Source organism: Sminthopsis crassicaudata, chromosome 4 (assembly GCF_048593235.1).
Source record: "Sminthopsis crassicaudata isolate SCR6 chromosome 4, ASM4859323v1, whole genome shotgun sequence".
Lineage (NCBI taxonomy): Eukaryota > Metazoa > Chordata > Mammalia > Dasyuromorphia > Dasyuridae > Sminthopsis > Sminthopsis crassicaudata.
Window position 1 is genome coordinate 284,188,605 of NC_133620.1, and position 22,148 is coordinate 284,210,752.

At 40.2% G+C, this 22,148-nt stretch overlaps 1 protein-coding gene across 2 annotated transcripts in view; it reads left to right on the forward strand.

Annotated features, from left to right (window-relative positions):
- The window catches only part of MDGA1 (MAM domain containing glycosylphosphatidylinositol anchor 1), a 92,542-nt gene that overhangs the window by 46,747 nt on the left and 23,647 nt on the right, over window positions 1-22,148 (forward strand). For both annotated transcript variants that reach the window (XM_074311037.1, XM_074311036.1), the window contains exons 2-8: window positions 8,258-8,397; window positions 13,081-13,255; window positions 14,709-14,905; window positions 15,602-15,734; window positions 16,201-16,470; window positions 19,232-19,561; window positions 21,294-21,590. In XM_074311037.1, coding sequence (XP_074167138.1) covers window positions 8,258-8,397; window positions 13,081-13,255; window positions 14,709-14,905; window positions 15,602-15,734; window positions 16,201-16,470; window positions 19,232-19,561; window positions 21,294-21,590 — 1,542 coding nt within the window. The remainder of the gene's footprint in view (window positions 1-8,257; window positions 8,398-13,080; window positions 13,256-14,708; window positions 14,906-15,601; window positions 15,735-16,200; window positions 16,471-19,231; window positions 19,562-21,293; window positions 21,591-22,148) is intronic.

The window sequence follows — 22,148 nt, forward strand, 5'->3', positions numbered from 1 at the left end:
TTAATGGGGAGTAATTATAATAACATGTGTAATGTTATTATAAATAAAAAAGAAAAAATAGAGGGATAAGAAATTTTTAAAAAGTGCTTTTGCAAAACAGATTTATATGGTACTTGAAGGTTTTACTAAGCAAATTATATATATCATCTCATTTAATTCTTACAACAATACTGTAATATAGATGCTATTATCATGCCCATTTTCAGATAAGGAAATCAAGGCTGAGAACAATTAAATAACTTGTGCAGGTTCACATATCACATATATATGAGGCAGGATTTGAACACTGCTCTTCCTAATTCAGGACTAGCTTTCTATACATTATGACACAAAGTCAAATCAAATGAAAGAATGTATATAAAATACTCTTTGATCCAGCACTCTCACTCCTGATTCTGCATCCCAAAGAGATCATAAAAGAGGGGAAAAGACCCACATGGGCAAAAAATGTTTGTAACGGCTCTTTTTGTAGTGGGAAGGAACTGGAAAATGAGGGGATTCCCATCAGTTGGGGAATGGCTGAATAAATTATGATATATTAAAATAATGAAATATTATTGTTCTGTAAGAAATGATGAGCAGGCTGATTTCAGAAGATGATCAACTGTGATGGACTTGGCTCTTCTCAGCAATTCAGTGATTCAAAGCAATTCCAAGAGAATTAGAATGGAATGGATGGAAAATGTCATCCACATCCAGAGAAAGAATCATGGAGATTGAATGTGGATTAAAGCATAGTATTTTCATCTTTTCTCTTTTGTTTGTTTTTTTCTTTCTTGTGATTTTTCCCCTTTTGGTCTAATTTTTCTTGCACAACATGACAAATATGAAAATATATTTAAAAGAACTGCACATATTTAATCTATATCAGATTACTTGCTGCCTTGGGGAGGAGGGGAAGTAAGAGAGGGAGAAAAATTTAGAATGTAAGTCTTGCAAAAATGAATGTTGAAAACTATATTTACATGTATTTGGAAAACCAAAATACTATTAAAATGTATATGCAAATATCTATATAGATTTAAGTTGGAATTATTATTTTATTGTCATTATTATAGTTGGTATTGCTCCATTTACTAGGTAGTAAAGAGTATTTGTCCCTGGGCTAGCAGGAGGGCCACCTTCCTAGAGCATATTAAGGTCAGGAGGACAACCAAAGAAGAGGTGAGAAATACTGTAGATTTCTGAAGCTGGGAAAACCATTTTAAAAGTAAAGGCTTTGATGAAGGATGGGGAAGGAAAGATGTTACCAGGAGTCTAAAAATTGTACTTTGAGCACAATGGGGAAACTCCAGTTATTCTCTTAGAATTATTATTCTTCCTGGGAGTTGGGCTTGGATTGGTTATCCCGACTGCATCTTGCCCAAGGTCTATGAACTTAAGGAATACATCTCATATCATTCTTCCTTCTGGATGGAGTGAGAATAAAAGAAGGAAAGTTCCTGTCTTTGGGGATTCCCTAGTCTGATGGAGGAAGAATATAGTCTCTTCTTTTCCATGTTTCTCCCAATCTGACAGAGAGACCCAGTCTTTGTCATCAAGAGACTCTTGGTATAATTGAGTAGATACATTCCCTGCCCCTAATGTATTAGCCCTTAATATATTTGGAAGCCGTAGTTCCTGCTCTCAGAAAGCCTCCAAAATGAAGAGACAAATCCCTTGACTTCAAGAAGACAAAAGAAGAATAAGATGTGCTACACTTCCTGCCTTCAGAGTTTATAGTCTATGAAATCTTGTGGTGCTAAAAAAAACATAAAAATGAACCAATCACAATGAAATTTCAGTGAAATTGGTGGAATCAGAATTGTATACACACTGTCCATAGCTACATTTATTTAAAGTAGAAAGGAAGGAAGGTAAGAAAGGGGGGACAAGGTATACACACCGGCTATAGCTACATTTATTTAAAGTAAAAAGGAAGGAAGAAAAGTAAGAAAGGAGGGAGAGGGTTGGCTGGAGGAAAACAGAAGGAGCACAGAAAAAAAAAAGATATCTTCCTTGCTTTCTTGTTTACTTATTTGAAGAACCCAAACTAGGGCAGGGTGAATGGGGCTTTGCTGGAGGGTACTTAATTTAGAGTGTGCTGACAGCACTTTCAGTCTTTCGAAACCTTCGTTAGCAAGATTAATTAGTTAAAATAAGAAGATGCCAGATGGCAGGTTGGAATAATTTGCCTTCTCCACTCTATGTGCCCCCTCCCCCTCCATTTCTCTCATCATGGCAGCCACTTTAACAGCAACAGGTGTCCTGAGGTCATATTGGAGGCAGGAATGAGGTTGGATGGAACTAGGGAATAGGAAACTAAATGAGTCCTTCATAGTAGGATTACTCACCATAAGGGCAAAAGAATGTTTTCTTTGAGATGATTACATAGAACTAAGAGATAACATTTAAATTTAAGTGAGGATCATAAACTTTTAAAGGGGATACTATGATACAGTGGAAAGCATATTGACTCAAGTCAGAGGACTTCATTTTGAAGCTCACTTCTGTTACTATCTGTGACTTGGGCAAATCTCAATTCAAGACTCAATAATTTCCTCAACTATAAAATGAGGGGATTCTACTAGGTGACTCCTGAGATTTCTTCCAGTTCTAGAACTATGAATTGTGATGCTATAAGATTCAGATGAAAGAAGTGGACATGTTTATCCTGCAGAAGACTTAGGGGAGGAAGTAGATACCCGTCTTTTAGCATTTGACTAGTTTCATGTAGAAGGGGATTACACTTATTTTGCTTTGATCCTAAAAGTTGAACTAGGAGAAATGGTGGAGGATTCAGGGAAGCAGATGTTGATTCAATAGAAAAATCTGCTTAACTATTGGAGCTATTTAAATAAGAAACCAGATACTTCAGGATATTATAACTTCTAAGATAGCTAGTTGAACCAGGTGATAGAATGCTGGACCTGAAGGCAGCTTTCAGGACAAGAACTTGTTGTCTGCCCTGTTAGCTTGAGAGTTCCAGCATCATAGAATCAGCTTCAAGTGGTTGTCTACCCTCCAAATGAAGACTCTACACACACACACACACACACACACACACACACACACACACACACACACACACACAGAGTCATAGAGTCAGAGGCTATGTGATTCTGATCAAGTTCTTTAACCCTTTTCTGCCTTGGTTTCCTCATTTGGCAAAAAAAAAAGGATAAAAATAGGATCTTCATAAGGATTGTTTTAGAGACCAAATAAGATTACATATTTAAAATATTTCATAAATCTTAAGGCACTTTATAAATGCTAACTATTATTATTAGCCTGTTTCTCTCATGAGATGGGGGAGAGAAAAAACAGGAGAGATAGGGAAGATTGTCATTTGGAGGCTGAACGATCATTTGAAAATGATATAGAGGGGATTTCTAATTCATCTTTGTGTTACAGCAGCTGATTATGAGATCCCTTCTAATTCTGAGATTGATTATGAATTCTTGAACTTTCAGTCTGATGAGGTAGATAGCTCAATCTCTGTTCTAAAAAAAACTCCCCTTATATATCCTCCTTTGAGGGACATATTCTAGTACTTCCCAAATCTTCTCAATTGTGAAATGAGTGATCAGTGAATTAATGACTCATAAATTAGATATTAAGTAGCTTCTATCAAGGAATCTAAGGCTTTTCCTTTTCCTCAGCTCATACAGGTGCAATGGGATATAAATAGTTTTCTTCTAGATACTAGAGATGGGGAGCAAGGAACTTTGCTTTGGAAGATTGTGAACAATTGAGGGCTCACTGAAGGTGCAATAAGACATATTATATCATTGGGCTTGGAATTAGGAAGTCCTGCATTCAAATCTCATCTTAGCTATATGACCCTAAGAAAATTACTTGACCTCATTGATCCACATTTCCCCACTTCTAAAATGGAGGGGTTGGACTTAGTCTCTGAGTTCCCTTCTAGCTCTAAATCTATGCTCTTATCAACTTATGACACTATAAAATGTCCAATCTGGACCAACTCAAAATACATTGCTCTAAGTTAACTTTGGATTGAACACCCAATGAAAGAACCCTGTCTGTACTAGACACTGTGTGACTAGTATAGATAAGGTTAAGGATTAAAGAAGAAAATATTCTTTGCCATTAGCAAACCCTAAACTAACTGATGAGATGAGACGTAATGTCTATTCTTAGGGATCTCTCACTCTGATGGAGAGAGACATCGTTCCTACCATTCCAGGCTTAAGGAAGGACATCATCCTATCACATCTCATAACTGAGGATGTTCCTGAAGTTTTATCCTAGGTTTTCTTCTCCTGCTATATTCTCCTTCTTGATAATCTGTTTAGGGTTTAACTTATCTTCTCTGTGCAGATGGATCTTCAGTCTCATATCACCATTCATCTATTGGACATTTCAAATTGGATGCCCCTGAGAAATTTTAGAGTTAATAGAACTGTATTCATTATCCTTCCCCTGATCTAACTCTTCGTTCTTTCAAACTTCTCTATTTTTATTGGAGATATCACCATCCTTCCAATATCCCAGGTTCATATTATAATTATCCTCAATTCCGCATTCTTTCTCTACTTCATATATCAAATCAGCTGCCAAATCTTGCCCTTTCTATCATTACAGTATCTCTAGTATCCAACTGTTTCCCTCGATTTACAATTATCATTTTAGTTCAGATCCTCATTTCCTCTCACTTAAATAATTTCAACAGCTTCTTAATTGACCTCCCTGCCTCAAGTTTCTTCCTATTCCAGTTCATCCCCACACTGCTGCCACCATATGTTCCTCAACTCAATCAACTCCAGTGGCTTCCTATTGCCTTTGGGATAAAATAAAGACCCTTCTATTTATTGTTTAAAGTTCTTCATAATCTAGAGCCTATGTATTTGCCTAGCCTCTTAGACATTTCTCTCTTCTCATACTCTTCTATAAATCTCGATTCCCTAAGTCAGTCATCAATCAACAACTTTTCCCCTCCTTTTCCCCCCAACCCCTCCCCTAGATGGCAGGCAGTCCCATACATACCATTTTCTTATTGGTAACTTTTTCCTAGGACCTACTCATTTTTTTTTTTTTGCTCTGAACTTTGACTTCATACCACTGCTAGGGTACCTTCCTTCTGCTCTTTCTTTTTCAGCTCCTTTGTATATACTTTCCCCTACTGGAATACAAAATCCTTGAGGGCAGAAATTAAATTTTTTGGCTTTTCTTTTTATACTCAATACTTCTCTGGATTGGGGCTGGTGAGAAAGTTGTTTAAAAGGATATCTTTTTTTTTCTTGGGATCCTGGACCTAGTAGGAGAGTCCTATGATTCAGGTAATAGAGCAAATAACTACCTGTCATGCTGGGACTTTGAATTGTCCTTAGATATCTCCTTCTTCCCTGATCCACTCACATTTTCTCCCTTTCCCCTCCTTTTTTTTCTAATATTCTATACATATCCATACAGTTATTTTGCTGCACAAGAAAAATCAGACTTAGAAATAAGGTAAAAATAACCTGAGAAGGAAATCAAAAATGCAGGCAGACAAAAATAGAGGAATTGGAAATGTATGTAGTGGTTCACACTCAGTTCCCAGAGTTCTTTCACTGGGTGTAGCTGGCTCTTTTCATTATTGAACAAATGGAACTGATTTGGTTCATCTCCCATAGCTGAAGAGAGCCACATCCATCAGAATTGATCATCATATAGTTGAAGTACATAACGATCTCCTAGTCCTGCTCATTTCACTCAGCATCAGTTCATGTAAGTCTCTCCAGGCCTTTCTGAAATTATCATTCCTTACAGAACAATAATATTCCATAACATTCATATACTACAATTTATTCAGCCATTCTCCAATTGATGGGCATCCACTCTGTTTCCAGTTTCTGGCCACTACAAAGAGGACTGCTACAAACATTCTTGCACATACAGGTCCTTTTCCCTTCTTTAAGATTTCTTTGGGATATAAGCCCAGTAGTAGCACTGCTGGATTAAAAGGTATGCACAGAAGAAACACTTATTATTAACCAGGTTTTGTGCTAACTGCTAAGGATACAAAGAAAGAAAAATAATCCCTGACCTCAAAGATCTATATAGAACAGAAGGAAGACAATCTGTAAGACATTAGCAGCTGAGAGAATATTGGGAAAGATCTTTGGGCTTTGAGAGGCAGAAAGTTAAGAAGGAGGACCATTCCAGGCATAGGGGACAGCCAGTGCAAACAAGCAGAGATGAGAGATAGTATGTGAAATATGAGTATGAGGAATGAAAGGGGGTTAGTAAATTTGGACTGTAAGGCATTGTAAAGTATAAGAATACTGGAAGTAAGAGGAAGCTATTAGAGTTCTTTGAGCAATAGGTTTCATGGGTTGACTAATGATTTAAAATAATCACTTTGTCAGTGAAGTGGAGTGTACATTGGAGTAGAGAGAGACTCGAGACAGATAAATTTAGGTGAGAGGTGATGAGGGCTTGCCCTAGAGCAGTGGAAATATGAGTGGAGAAAAAGGAATGCCAGCATTGGGGGGGGGGATATGAAAAAGTTTGACAGTGAATTGGATATGGATGAAGAACCAACAAAAGAAATTGAGGAGCAGTCAGATAGATAGAATCAAAACAGAGCAATGCCATGAAAACTTTGAAAACAGAGAGTAGGAGGTGATCAACAGAATCAAATGCAGCAGAGAAGTCAAGAAGGGTATAGGATGAGAAATGCCCACTAGATTCTGTAATTAAGAGATCACTGATAATTTTGAAAAGAATTGTTTCAGTTGAATGATGACATCAATTCAGATTATCTAGAGTTAGAAGTGAGAGAAGTGAAGGTACTTAGTGGTGATTATTTTCTCAAGGAGTTTATTTAGAAAAGGAAAAAGAGATAAAGGATGATAGTCATCTATCAGAATGATAGGATCAAGTGTGGATTTTTTAAAAGGAAAGGTCTATTTTGTAGATATCAGTGTAAGAGCCAGCAGATAAGGAGAAAATAAAGATAAAAGAGAATAGGGAGGATAAAGGGATCAATATGTTAGAAAGATTGGAAGAGGACGGAATCAAGGATGCATGAAGAGGTTGGCAAAGAGAAAGGCAACCTCTTTAAATAAGACCAGCATTAAAGAGATACTGGGGGAATATGTCTTAATGTGAGATAAGGAAGAGGAAAAATGGAGAAATACTTGGGGAATAGTACCAATTTTTTTGTAGTGTTCTGCATCCTACCTTGTACCCACTTACTTTGAATATTTTTGTATTTATTCATAGTATATTTATGCTGTATATAGGTGATATATTCTGTATATAGTTTCGATGTGACATATCTACATCAATATATGTGTATTGTCTCCCCCATTTAAAAGTAAGTGCCTTGTGTGTAGGGATGGTTTTATACTTCATAATTGTAGCCCTACTTAATAAATATTTATTGATTGATATGTGATTACCCTCAGGGAACTCCCAATCAGTTGAAAAAACTACATCTCCTGCCTTCAAGTGCTTTTTGTCCGGTGGAGGAAACTTAGACCCTGCCTTCAGAGAGTATAGAGTATCCACTGTCCCATCCTTCTTTCTTCACTCCCCAGCCCTATAAGGAACAGGAGATCTACAATAATGATGAGTCCAAATGCAAATGGTTATATTTCAGGTTGAGTCTATAGGGGTAGCAGAGATGTAAAAATAAAAGAGAACTCTTAAAAACTCCATTTTAAAGAGGGGCCCAGACCAGCTATCCTCCATTCTTTAGGCTCTGATATAGCAACTCAGCTGCCTTCTCCCACCACCAAATTTTCTCATTGGTAAGTTTTTCCTAGAACCTAACCATTTTTCTTGCTCTGGGCTTTGATTTCACACCACTGCTAGGGTACCTTTCCTTTTGCTCTTTCTTTTTCAGCTCCCTTGTATATAACTTCCCCTACTGGAATACAAAATCCTTGAGGGAAGAAATTAAATTTTTTTTGGCCTTTCTTTTTATCCTCAATGCTTAGCACAGTATCTGGCTAATAGTGGGCCTTAATAAATTCTGGTTGACTTGATTTGTTATAGGGAAAGGGGATGGTCTAATCCTAATCTCATTCCCCACCCCTTCTCTGGATTGGGGCTGGTGAGAAAGGTGTTTAAAAGGATATCTTTTTTTCTTGGGATCCTGGACCTAGTAGGAGAGTCCTATGATTCAGGTAATAGAGCAATTGACTACCTGTCATCCTGAGACTTAGATTTGTCCTTAGCTATCTCCTTCTTCCCTGATCCACTCACGTTTTCTCCCTTTCCCCTGCTTCTTTTTTCTAATATTCCATTCCTTCTTTTTCCTCAGCTCCAGCTCAGGCTCAGATTGTCCATGCAGGCCAGGCATGCGTAGTGAAAGAGGACAACATCAGTGAACGTGTCTACACTATTCGTGAGGGGGATACCCTTGTTTTGCAATGCCTTGTCACTGGGCACCCACGACCCCAGGTAATGCTTCCTTCCTCACTGAGGGCTGGTTCAGCAGCCTCTGCTCACTCATGATCCTGTTCTCACTCTCATTCCAATTAGTTCTTTCATCAGGACTGTTATAAAGTTTAAAGGTGAAAATGTATATAAAGTGTTTTATAAACTGTAAAGTATCCTGTTAATGTCAAATATTATGAATGACATCATCTACACCTTAATGCTTCTATCCTTTTCTCACAGACTTAATTGTCCAACTATTTCCCCATTTCTATGTCTTATAGATTCATGGATTGCTAGAACTGGAAAAAATCTTAGAGGTCACATCTAATCCAATTCCCACTTTTTACTGAAGAGGAAACGCAGGCTTAGAAAAAGTGGGTGATGTTTACAGTCACATATGGAATTCATGGCTGAGCCAGGATTTGAATCCTTATCTTTTGACTTCTAGTCCCATATTTTTATATTAAATAATTCTCCCTCCTCTCTTCTCTTCTTCTCCTTACTGCCTCTAAAGCAAGATTGAGCCCATAGGTGGATCACACTTCACACACAGACCTGGGCTCAAGTCTATAGCTGTAGGAGGCTAGAACCAAGAACAAGCCTGAATAAAAGGTCTTTTTAATGAATCAGTTAGTTGATAGAGGCTGACAGTTACCTGAGGCTAATACCTGTTTACAGAGCTCCAACCAGGGTAAGCCTTTAGTTGTGTTGATCAGACCCAAACTGTTGTTGGGGACCTTGCAAAGCTCATACCAGGAAGGCAGCAATCAAACTATACCCTGGATCAGACTGAGTGAGGCATGTTGAAAACTTAAATTGAAAAATGCGCATGCAGGGAACTGGAAACTGAGTGGATGCCCATCAGTTGGAGAATGGCCAAATAAGTTATGGTATATGAATGTTATGGAATATTATTATTCTGTAAGAATTGATGATTTTAAAGAGGCCTGGAGAGACTTACATCAACTGATGCTGAGTGAAATGAGCAGAACCAGGAGATCACTATACACTTCAACAACAATACTGTATGAGGATGTATTCTGATGAACATGGCTCTTTCTAACAATAAGATGACTGATACCAGTTCCAATGATTTTGTGACGAAGAGAGCCATCTACACCTAGAGAGAGGACTATGGAAAGTTTACGTGGATTACAACATAACATTCTCACTCTTTTTGTTGTTGTTCACTTGCATTTTGTTTTCTTGCTCCTTTTCTTCCTTTTTGATCTGATTTTTCTTTTTCAGCAAGATAATTGTATAAATATGTTTACATATATTAGATTTAATATATATTTTAATGTGAATAACATATATTGGATTGCTTGTCATCTAGGGGAGAGGGTGGGGAGAAGGAGGAGAAAATTTGAAACACAAGGCTATGCAAGGGCCAGTGCTGAAAAATTATCCATCCATATGTTTTAAAAATAAAAAGCTTTAATAAAAAAAATGCCCATGAGAATAAGGCCCATAGAAGCCACCAAGCAGGCTGGATGTGAGGATAAAATGAGATGCTTTTTAAAAAAAATATTAAGTGTTATGTAAAGAAAGGGCAACCATTACTGTGAGTAATGAGATTGGGGAAAGGTCATTGTCAACTGCAGTTTCACAGAAAAGGTTGAAGAAGTATGGGAAGAATTTGGTACTCAGCTGCTGTTCACCTTTCCTACTGAGAAAATTTATGTAAAATTTATCTTTTAAGCTGTAGTAGAAGATATTGTTGGACAGTAGGAAGAACTTTCTGATCACAAAGTTATGAGATACTAAAATAGAAAACTGTGGATTCCCTTTATTTTTTTCTTTTATATATTTTGTTGATGCTTTTCCATGTTACTGTCATTTGCCAAAGATTTCCTCTGGCTTCAGTAGAACTCGCCCATGTAATAAATAAGGATAGGTCCTCAAAACATAAAGACATTCATTATTTCCATGGTAGATCAACAATAAGCATTTATTAAGCTTTAAAAATGCTTTCTAAATCCATTAGTCAATAAACATCTATTAAGTGCCAGTTATATGCCAGGCATTGTACTGAGCACTGGGAATATTAAAAAAGAGTCAAAAGATAGTCCCTGACCTCAAGGAACTTACAATTTAATCAAAGAGAAAATAAGCCAATGTATATTTATGAAAAGCCCACATAAGGGATGATTAGGAAATAATTAAGAGAAGGAAGGCACTTAGAGTTAAGAGGGGTTAGGAAAGACTTCCTGTAGAAGATGGGATTTTAATTCAGACCTAAAAGAAGCCAGAAATTGTAATAGATGAAGATGAGGACAGAAATCATTCTTGGTATGAAGGACAGCCTGAGAAAAGTGCAGGATAGACAGATGGATTGTCTTGTTTGAACTCAGTGTTATTGGACTGAAGAGGATATGGGGGGGACTAAAGTGTAAAAAGAATGGAAAGGTAGGTGGACGGCTAGGTTACTAAGGACTTTGAATGCCAAACAGAGGTGCCAGGGACAATGCTAAACACTAAATTTATACATAGAAAATCTAGACAGTCCCTGCTCCTAAGGAGCTCATAGTTGACTGGGTGCTTGACTTGCAATCAGGAAGACCAGAATTCAAATCCTACCTTTGCTGCTTAGTGACCCGGGGTAAAAATCACTTAAATCATCTCAGCCTCCATTTCCTTATCTGAAAATCTATAAATTGTTGAGTGGGTATGGGCTCATTGGTAGAGAAAGTTCTCCATCCCAATGAAATCATAGGCCCAGTCCTTATATCGATTTAGGTGCCAAGCACACAGTGGCTATGTCTGAAAACAGCTGCCTTTCTCTGGAGATTTTTGGAAATAGAATTGGAAGGGAAAACTTAAACAGATTGACCTTGAGGCAGAGAATTGAATAAAATGATGTATGAAGGATCATACTAATGTGTCCGCTTTCCTTTGAGTTTGTTTAGAAATAGTGTTGCTAGTCCAAGAAATCTCTTTTGGATCAAGAGCCTCCACTTGTGCAAGGGAGGAGACTGTGGGTCTCCATAGCCATGTAGGAGAGTAGTCCTACAGATTACTGTGAACTCATAAACTTGTGTCCATGAATATGGGTTCGTATGTTTTTGGTACCCACATCCAAGTTAGTTTATGCCGATTTCAGTATTTCTTTCACTGACATCATCCTCCGTCCACTGATTTGGAACTAGTCCTTTCTCACAGTTGTATCTCCCCAACTCTAACACAATCATTGTCTCCCCTAATTTTTCTAGCTTGCCCTCTATTAATTTCCATGATCAGATATAGAAAGGAGATCATAGTATTGAACACATTACATTTTCCACATGCCTTATCTGTTATTTTATAGTTACAAATAGAAGATTTCTTTTTTTTTTCTCCACCTGGTTTATTTCCAGTCTCAGTGGCCATCATTCCCTATGGCCTAGACTACTGAAATGGTCTCTTAGCCTCCAGCCTAATCCCTCTAATTCAGTTTAATTCCCTCTAATCTTTCCTCCAAATACCTTAATCTCCCATTTTAATCTTTCCAAAATTCCACTTTGATCATATCATTCTTTTTTTTTTTTTTTCCATAAATCTTCAATGGCTCCTCATTGCCAACTCCAGCAGTCTCTAAAATGGGAGCTTGTATTCCATAGGTCAGTGACATACTCCTAAGGGATATGTGGTCAACTAATCAGAGAGTGAAAAGATGGGTCCCGTTCCATCCCCCACCTCCCCTCACTGTGATAGTGATAAATCAGGCTTATCTCCACACAACCTTCCACAGCTTCTTCACTTATTTCCTTGCCTCAAGTGTCTCTTTTAGCCACTCTCTCCTCTACAGAGAGACCCAAGTGATATTCCTAAAATCCTCTGATCTTAAAGTCTGATTTAGACTATAAATCCCATGAGGGAAGAAACTGACTTAAACCTCCACATATCCCACAATACTAGTGCTGTGCCTGAACATAGTTAATACTTTATGAATCCTTTTAAATTATTTGATTGAATGTGAATCCATAAGTATTAATCAATCAATCTGGAAAGTGATTAAGTATATATTGTGAGTCAGACTCCATGCTAGGTGCTAGAGAGACAGAAATTTTTAAAGGTTGAAACTCCCTTCAGACAAAGACCTTGCATTCTAAGGGGGAAACAACCATGACTATAATTATATAAGGGACAATACAGATAACTACAAGGTAGTTAGTGGGGGAATGTATTAAACTAAGAATAGGGGGATTGGGAAAGACTTTATATGTCTTTTTTATATTTGTATTTCTTTATATGTCTAAGATGTCAGCTCAGAATCCAGGCAAGGTAGATTTAATGGGGGATGTGGGTAGAAGGAGTAGGAATTAGTCTCAATTTTCCTGAGGTGCAATTAAGTCACCCCTGAGATTGACTCAGCCTAGCACATGGTAAGCAAATAAATGCTTCTCAATTTATATGTCATTTTTTTCCCCCACGGGTTGATATACCTAATGCTATTTATGAGTCCTTGAATAATTTTGAACTTCAGTTTAGTAATCTGTAAGATTTAGGGGATTAAGTTAGATCAATGAGGTTCCTTCCAGCTCAGAAGTTATGGGGCTACAAAAGTGTGTATGTGTGTTGTTGTGCATGGTTGTAATACTGTGAAAGGTATATTGGGATGAGTGGTGGGAGGGTGAAGGTGATGCTGCTGGATGATCATGGATGAGCTTCCCACAGGCTGAACCTGAAGCTAATTCTGATCCCATCCCTTCCCCTCTCCCTCAGGTTCGGTGGACGAAGACAGCCGGGAGTGCCTCAGACAAGTTCCAGGAGACATCAGTGTTTAACGAGACCCTTCGAATCGAGCGCATTGCTCGAACACAGGGCGGCCGCTACTACTGTAAAGCTGAGAATGGGGTGGGGGTCCCTGCGATCAAGTCCATTCGAGTAGATGTGCAGTGTAAGTCTGGGAGGCAGACGCCTGCCTCCACTTGCCCTCTCTCAGCTCCACCAGCCGCCCTCATCCCAGGTCCTCTGCAGCAGCCTGCATTCCAACCCCCTTTCACCTCCTCTGTAAGGGGACAAAATACATAGCATCTTGTATGTGGTAATCAGTGTTTTGGAGGGGACCATCTCCCAGAGAGGGAGGAAGCATGAGTGAATAGGAAGGGCAAAGAAAGAAAGTCAAGTGAGAACAGGTAACTTTGGATGGAAAGAACTTAAAAGAGGGTCATTGATATTGTGGAAATCTCCTTCTCCTCTCCATGTTCCACTTGCCAAGTCCTGGGTTTGCTCCAACTGCCAGGAATCAGTCTTCTATGGGTTGTCCAGCCTTCAACCCTCCATGTGCATAGGAACCTGCTTGCCTCTGTCCACTTGCCAGTGCCTGCCTTCCATGTCTGTTTACACCTACTTAACATAGGGCCCTAGAGAATAAGCTAGTACGGGCTGGAAAAGATGAATTAAGAGTTTTCTTCTCTGAAGTTTAAGCCTTTATAGGGAGACAGAAGAGCAAAAACCCATCTAGCTGGTACATGTCACAGGATGGAGCCTGAGTATCCAGAGCTAACTTACATTGCTCCCCATTGCTCCTCTCCTTGCCAGCTCCTGGGCTGCGGGATATGAGAGAACCCTCTAGTTTCTGGCCTCTGCCAAGTCCCTGAGGTTGAGGGGGCCCCATTTGATGCTGGTGGAACTGGAGGGGGGGCTGGCCAGAGTAACTGGGGACTCACTGTGACTCACACCTACTCTGCTCATGGACTTGGTAACTGCCCCTCCTAAAGATGGGTGGGTTGTGGAGGGATGTGGCACTGAGCATTGTCTTTCTGGGGCCTAGATTTTTGAAATAGTCTTTGGGCAGGGACAGCTAAATGATAAATGGAGGAGGGTTGGGAGCGGGGTGGGATGGCAGAACTAGAATCTCCAAGGAATCTTGAGAATTAATCAAATTCAGATCCTTAACCTCGGTTGATTTAACATTGATTAAGCACCTATTATATGCCAAAAGCAATGATAGGCACTAGAGAGGGGTTCTAAGAATGAGAAATGATTTAGTCCCTGTCCTCAAGGAGGTTACAGTCTAATTAGGTGGATTCAACATAAACACAGAGAAATGATTCAGGATAGAGTAGGGACAAGGGAGAAATCCACTCCAGGGAAAGTTAGAGGGAGAAGAGAAGATTTCAGCTCTGGGGATCAGAATCCAAGCCCGGCAGCTTGGAGAGTGTGGGGAGTTGGGCTCAATTTCTCGGGTTACTCCAATTGACTCCAATTCCCCCATTAAGTGCCACTTCCCTTACAAAAGTGACCAGTGAGATTGTTCAGCCTTTCTCCCTAAGGGTCCAATAGGTGGTCCTTAAGTTCACCCCAGAGCCTCCTGGCATGACAGCCCCTTGGGGGTCCTGCTCTTCCAGATCTGGATGAACCAGTCTTGACAGTACACCAGACAGTGAGTGATGTTCGAGGTAGCTTCTACCAGGAGAAGACAGTATTTCTTCGATGCACCGTTAATTCTAACCCACCAGCCCGATTCATCTGGAAGCGGGGCTCCAGCACCCTGTCCCACAGCCAGGATGATGGGGTTGACATCTACGAACCTCTCTATACCCAGGTCAGCAGGGAAAGTTCCCCGTTTCCATTTTCTTCCATTTATATGCAGCCATGTCCAGGATGGAGTTCCATAGAGAAAAACATGGAAGAGATGGTGCTACAGTGTGCCAAAGGGACAGCAAGGGAAGGGAGGGGAAGCTTTGTTCATTTTCCATTTGAAAGGGTGGTCAGTGTTGGATAGGGGAATAGCAGTGGCCTGGGGCTTTGGACCTGTGGCCATTCTCAATAAATTCTGAGTGTGTTCTAGATTATCTAAGTATATTAGAGGGAGGAGAATGGAGGTGGATGCTGGGGAAGTCAGTGTGGTAAGGGACAGGGAGGGAGAAACACTTATCTTTAGCTTCTGATATTTCTTATATAATTGAAGGACAGGCAGGGGATTGGGGTTCATTTATTCATTCCACAGAGGGAGAATGTGCTATAGGGCAATCTCAGACCCAGGGAATGGCTCCAGAGATTGGGTACATGAGAGCAGTAGTTTTGGGAAAGGGAGAAAATCCTGTAGAAGGTGTGGTGAGTATAGCATTTCATGCTGGATTGGGGTTCCTTGAGGATGACTGGTGGCTGGGAAAGTGCAGAAGGTAAGGATTAGGTAGTAGTGGGGACCAGTAAAATCTCCTAGATTGTACACCCTGCCCCAGACCCCTCCATGGAAACTACCATTGATCCTTTGATCCTACCACTACAACCTCCCCAGGGGGAGACCAAGGTTCTGAAGCTGAAGAATCTGAGGCCCCAGGACTATGCCAGCTACACCTGCCAGGTGTCTGTTCGGAATGTGTGTGGCATTCCGGACAAGGCCATTACCTTCCGTCTCACCAACACCACAGGTAGGAACTCAAGGAGAAGCAGTTCCCCAAGTCCTAAAGCAAGTCCTCGATCCTAGCTGTTCTAACTCAACTGTCACCAGCATTCCATCACTGCTCTCTGCCTGTATTGCCCCTTAGCATCTTTTGGTATCTCACCAGGCCCCCAGGAATTCTCTGCTCCTCTCCCTTCTTGCCTCATTTCCCTAGATCCAGCCCAGAATCATCTTCTAGGTATTTCTTTTCTTTTTTTCTTTTTTTTTAATAATGGCTTTTTATTTTTCAAAATACATGCAAAGATAGCTTTCAGCATTCATCCTTGAAAAACCTCCTCAAGGTTTTTCTTAATTCCTTCCCCTCCTCCTCAGTGTCTCCCAGCCCTCTTTCCTCCTCCTCTCTCTAGTATCTCCCAGACTTTCTCCTCCTCCCTAATCTCCTCCTCCCAAATTCCCATAATTATTCTGTACCTTTTTCCTACTGCTTTCTCCAGCACCTCCTGCCCTGAAGCTGTCGGTGAACGAGACATTGGTGGTGAACCCTGGGGAGAATGTGACAGTGCACTGTTTCCTGACTGGGGGTGACCCCCAGCCCCAGGTGCTATGGTCCCATGGTCCAGGTCCCCTGCCTCTAGGCAGCAGGGCTCAGGGAGGCACCCTCACCATCCCATCTGTTCGGGCCCAGGACTCTGGCTACTACAACTGCACAGCTATTAATAATGTGGGCAACCCAGCCAAGAAGACAGTCAACCTGCTGGTTCGATGTAAGTGACTGCTCTCATTGTGGTTAGGAACAAAGGTCTAGAGCAAAAAACCAGAGGGAAATTATGATGGGGCTGGGGGAGGGAGAGTCTGATAGGGACATATAGTCCAGTGTCATCAGGGAAACTCAAAGAGTTTCCAGGCTAATGGGGGACATCCAGATGCTCCCAGGATGATTATATGGTACTTTAAGATTTGCACATTGCTTTATAAACATCCCATCCAATTCTTACGAGAACCCTGAGAAGGTGTTATTATCACCATCTTTATTTTACAGATGAGGAAACTGAGGCAAACAAATTTATTTGACTTGCTCAGGGTCACACAGATTGTAAGTGTCTGAGACTGGATTTGAATGCAGGTCTTCCTATTTCTAGTGCTTCCTAGCCTCCTCTCTGGGTCTCAATTTTCTCATCTGTGAAGTAGACTAGATGGTTTCTGAGGTCCTTTCCTCCTGTTCTCCATCCATTATCCTATGATCTATAAAATAAAGGAGTTATTTCTAAAGTTCTTTTCAGTTTAAAGCCCATTGATCCTTTGAACAAACAATAAAGTTCAGAGTTTGGGAATCTTCCTCTAAGCTAAGAAACCTTCAGTTTCCAGCCTAATCAGTTCTGCTTCCATTTAACTGGTCTTGGTGTGGCCATTTGTCATGTTCCCTGCCTCTCATATCCTCTCCCTGACTTTGCTTTCACCCTCTCACTTCCCTGCTTCTTTCAGATTGGCTCCTCTCCCATGCTCCTTGCCCTCCCATCAATAGCATTTAAAAACATGTCTACTAAAGATCAACAAATGTACCCCTAACCCCCGATTCCTTGCAGCAATCTACCTGCAATTTGGATAGTATTGATTCCTACTATCACAAGTCAGCATTTTTTTTTTTTTTGCAACTTGTCTTAGAAAGATACCTAGAGGCAGATGTGTCAAACTCAAAACCTGAAACAGCCTATTGTTTGTTATTCATTTTCAAAGAGGACCAATGACATCATGGGGTAATGTCTTGACTCATATATAAATTGGATTTAAGCAAGGCAGAGTCATAGGCTTCAAAGCTCTGAGTGCTGCTGAAATCTGATTAAGATGTATTTAGGAAAGTTAATAAATAAAAATACATGTTATTGATCAGTCGTTGCTGACTCTTTGTGACTTCATGGACCCATAGCACATCAATATTGTCCATGAGGTTTTCTTGTCAAAGATAAGGAAGTGACTTACTATTTCTTTCTCCTTAACAGAGGTTGAGTTGCTTTACCAAAGTCACAAAATTAAGTATCTAAGGTTGGATTTGAACTCAATACTTCCTGACTCATGCTCTATCCATTGGGCCATCTAGCTGTCCTACATTATCCATAGATAATGTCCATAATGGACATTATCTGGCTTTTCTAAGTCAATATGCTGCCACAGGGATATGGATATGTCTGGATATGTCTGGATTAGAGGTGGTGTTTCCTCCAGAGTTCTTCAGCTAGATATGTGTCAAAGGTGGTTGTATTTGAATGCAGATCTTCCTGACTTAAAGGCCCCTTCTTTACGTATTGTAAGGCTACCTCTCATTTTATGTGACTCTATTAAAGTAAAATAAAGCATTAGAATGAACTGTGACAGAAGTACTTTGTAAACTTAAATCATCATATAAATGAGTAATTATTACTATGGTGAGAGCAAGATTTAATGAAATACAAAATCAAGATGTTATTAAACACTCATGAATGTTCCTCACTAAATTAAGTTTTTGTCAACAATTAGATAATCTAATCCTAATTTTCTCTACTCTGCTTTAAATACAAATCTTTTACTTTTCCTCTCATTTGTAGCACCTTGAGTTTGGGGATTACAGATAGTTTCTTGGTTGTTGGTAGTAAATTGCTGCCACAGATTCTCTCTGCAGTCATTTTTAACAAAGATGATCCTGATGGCAAAGGCTTTCTCTTCCTACTAGATGGGGATCAGCTACACAGCCCCTCTCTATCTCTAGAGAAACTATTCTTTTCAGGATCAGAAACAGATAGGGTGATCAGAGTTAGGGACATGCTACATTTCCCCATGACTTTCCTGTGATTGTATATCTCCAGTTGGAGGGTTCTTTTTTTTTTTCCCTCCACCTGGCTCATTTCTCTTTCTCTTTGAAGCCTGGATTGGTTTAAAATCTTAATTTACATCAAATGCTTAAGGTCATCCATTAACAACTCTAAGCAGACTCCCAGCATCCTTCAAACATACTTTTAATGTTTTAAAAAGACAGAGCCTTTTGTTTCAGACATAAAAAATTTTTAAGCAGAACAGTTTTCAAAAGGAACTATATCATGGTTTCTGTACAAGAAGACAGTCATGGCATCGGAAAGATAGACTGGGAAAAGATGTCAAAGGCTATATATTTTACACTTCTGAGTTATACAGATGAGGAAAATGAGATCCAGGATAGACAGATTTGCTTAAGAATACACAGTGAGTATTAGAAGTGGGATCTGAATCCAGGTGCTGGAACCCTGTAGTCAATAGTCTTTCCACAATGCAACACTCTTCAGGGGCTAGATTCCTTAGAACATATTCGATCCCTTTCCTCAGTGAGTTAACAATGTAATGGGAGACAATCATTCTCTATACTCATATAACTTCTGGTCTGTTAGGAGAGACCTACTACCTGCCCTCCAGGGAGAATGCATGGCATGATGGGCACAATCCCTGATTATAGCATCTCTGGCCTCTGAAGAAATGCAATCTTTGCTATTTCCCCCATGAACTCTTCTATTGTCTTTACAGCAATGAGGAATGCGACCTTCCAAATCACGCCAGATGTAATCAAGGAGAGCGAGAGTATTCAGCTGGGTCAGGACCTGAAACTCTCGTGCCACGTGGATGCTGTGCCTCAGGAGAAGGTGTCATACCAGTGGTACAAGAATGGCAAGCTTGCCCGGGTATCTGACCGATTGTTGGTGACTCGCAATGACCCTGAGCTGCCTGCTGTCACCAGCAGCTTGGAGCTCATTGACTTGCGCTTCAGTGACTATGGCACCTACCTCTGTGTCGCCTCCTTTCAGGGTGCACCTGTGCCAGACCTCAGTGTTGAGGTCAACATCTCTTCTGAGACAGGTTAGTATTCTGCAGGAAGTGCCTGCAGGTGAAATAGGAGGCACCAGGGCAAGGGAGAATAAGGAAAGATATTACCCAAGGGAATGAAGAATGAGAGAGTAATTCTGGGAAAATGAAGGAATTACTCAGGGGAAAGGAGGATGGGGAGTTACCTTGAAGAAAAAGAAATAGGGTGCAACTTAGCAAAGGGGAGGAGGAAAGATCACATGATGGAAGAGAGGAAGGTCATCCTAGAGAAAGGAGAATGAGGGATTTCCTCAAGGAAAAGAATTGTGGTGGGGTTTGAATTGGAATTCTTTTTTCCTATCTCTGTATGATCTTGGATAAGTCAATTTACCTCATAGATATAGGACTGGAAGGAACTTTAGTCCAGCCTCTTATTTATAAATGGAGAAACTCAGGTTCAAGGAGGTTAAATAATTTTTATAAGATCACTTAGGTACTGATATAGGAAGCTCTTCATTTGGGAAACTTTTAACCATGTAGGTCATCAACCTTCACAATTTATTGTCTTAGAGAGTTATCCTGACTTGCTCAGCATCCTATAATGACATGTATTATATTAGAAACAACACTTTGAATCCAGATCTTCTTGGTTCAAAAGCTATTTTTTTTTTATCATTACTAGTATTGGAACCCAGGTCTTCTGACTCCAAATCCAATGTTCTTTCCATTGCAACACAATATCTCTCTTTGAGTCTCAATTTCATCCTCTTTAAAATGAAGGGGTTGGATCGTAGAATCTCAAAGGGTCTCCTACCTCTAAATTCTTTGATCCAATGAATGAGCATTTCAGACTCCAAAAATAATAGGGATAATAAATATAATTGTAATTTCATTGATATAGGAAGCTCTCATTCAAGGAATTTCCTATAATTAGCTTTAAAAGACCAAGGTCTCCCATTGTATCCAGGGCAATCTCCAGTCATCTTGATCTATATCTGGCCCCTGGATACAGATGGCTCTAGAAGGGAAAGTAAGGCAGGTGATCTTGCACAGCCTTCCTTTACTTAACTTCAATTCACTTGCATGTCATGGCATCACTTACTTGATGTTATGGTATTCTTCTAGAAAAAAGGGCAAACAAACTGCAATTTAGAGTCTCAAAGAATTAATCTAGAGAATTGAGATGTGAGGTCACTTGCCCATGGTTATGTAGACAATATGTTAAGGGCAGGATTCAAATCCATATTTTCCTGGCTTCAAGGTTGTCTCTCTGTCTACTATACCACATTGCTTCTTGGTAGGGATGGAAATAGCACAAACTTATGCTTGTGTTTTGCTAAAGTGAAGGGTGATTTCTTGAATGAGTTAGGACTCTTTTGAACCTTGAGAAACAGGCAGGATCCTATTTCATGCATCCTCTATCATTTGTGGGGGCAAATCAGCTCAGTGAAATGTATAATGCAATGGACTTGGAATCAGAAATGCCTAAATATGAATCTTGCCTTGAGCACTAATTATCTTTGTAACCTCAAAGCAAATGACATAATATCACAGTTTCTGGTGCTTCAGCTGTAAAAAGCAAGAATAATAATCATGACTATAACAATACCTCCTTTTCAGGATAATTGTGAAAATCAAGTGAGATTAAGTTATGTAAAATACCTTGAAAATCTTAAAACTTTATGCAAATGTTAGCTATAGGGCAGAGGATGAGTCTTGCAAAATAATGGAAGGGATGGTGGAAATGAGAAGTTCTCCCTCTAATGTTCCCCATCTACCTTTGCAGTGCCCCCCACAATCAGCGTCCCCAAGGGCAGGTCGGTGGTGATGGTCCGTGAAGGGTCCTCTGTGGAGCTACAGTGTGAAGTTCGGGGGAAGCCCAGGCCTCCAGTGCTATGGTCCCGAGTGGACAAGGAGGCTGGTCTGCTGCCCTCTGGAGCTACCGTGGAGGAGACGCCCGACGGGAAGCTACGGGTGGAGCGAGTGAGCCGGGAGATGAGTGGGACCTACCGCTGTCAGACTGCTCGGTACAATGGCTTCAATGTTAGGTCCCGGGAGGCACAGGTGCAGCTCAATGTGCAGTGTGAGTGTCTCCTGGAAGCATCTGCAAGGCATCCACTGAACATATCCCCAAGGTCCCCCACCCCAAACTCTTTTATTCAACAATACCGCTCAATCATTTTGCCAGAAGAGTGTTGCTGTCAACCTTCCCAGCTCCTGGAACTCCACTCTCAACATCTCTCCCTCAATAACTCTTCCATGACCTCCTTTCACTTTTAAGCCAACAACTCAATTTGACAAAGTATAGGTGTCCCCACTACCTGTAGCCCAATTCCAATTCTTCAAAAATCTATCTCCCATCAATCAATCAAGCTTAGCACAGTGCCTGACACAAAGTAATAGTTAAATAAAAAATTGTTAACTGACTGCTAAGCAGTATATTCAAAGATAAAGGTCAGAAAATTCTTGCCATCAAGGACCTCTCAGCCCAAGATATATTGAAAACACCATTCCCTCAATCTAAAATCATGCACACCTGGTATTGTTAGTAAACTCAGCCTGGATCCTGGGGCAGAGCTATGGGAAGAGGAATACTAGGCAGTGGGAACGGTTGGAAAGGAGTGTATATGTCACTGGAGAC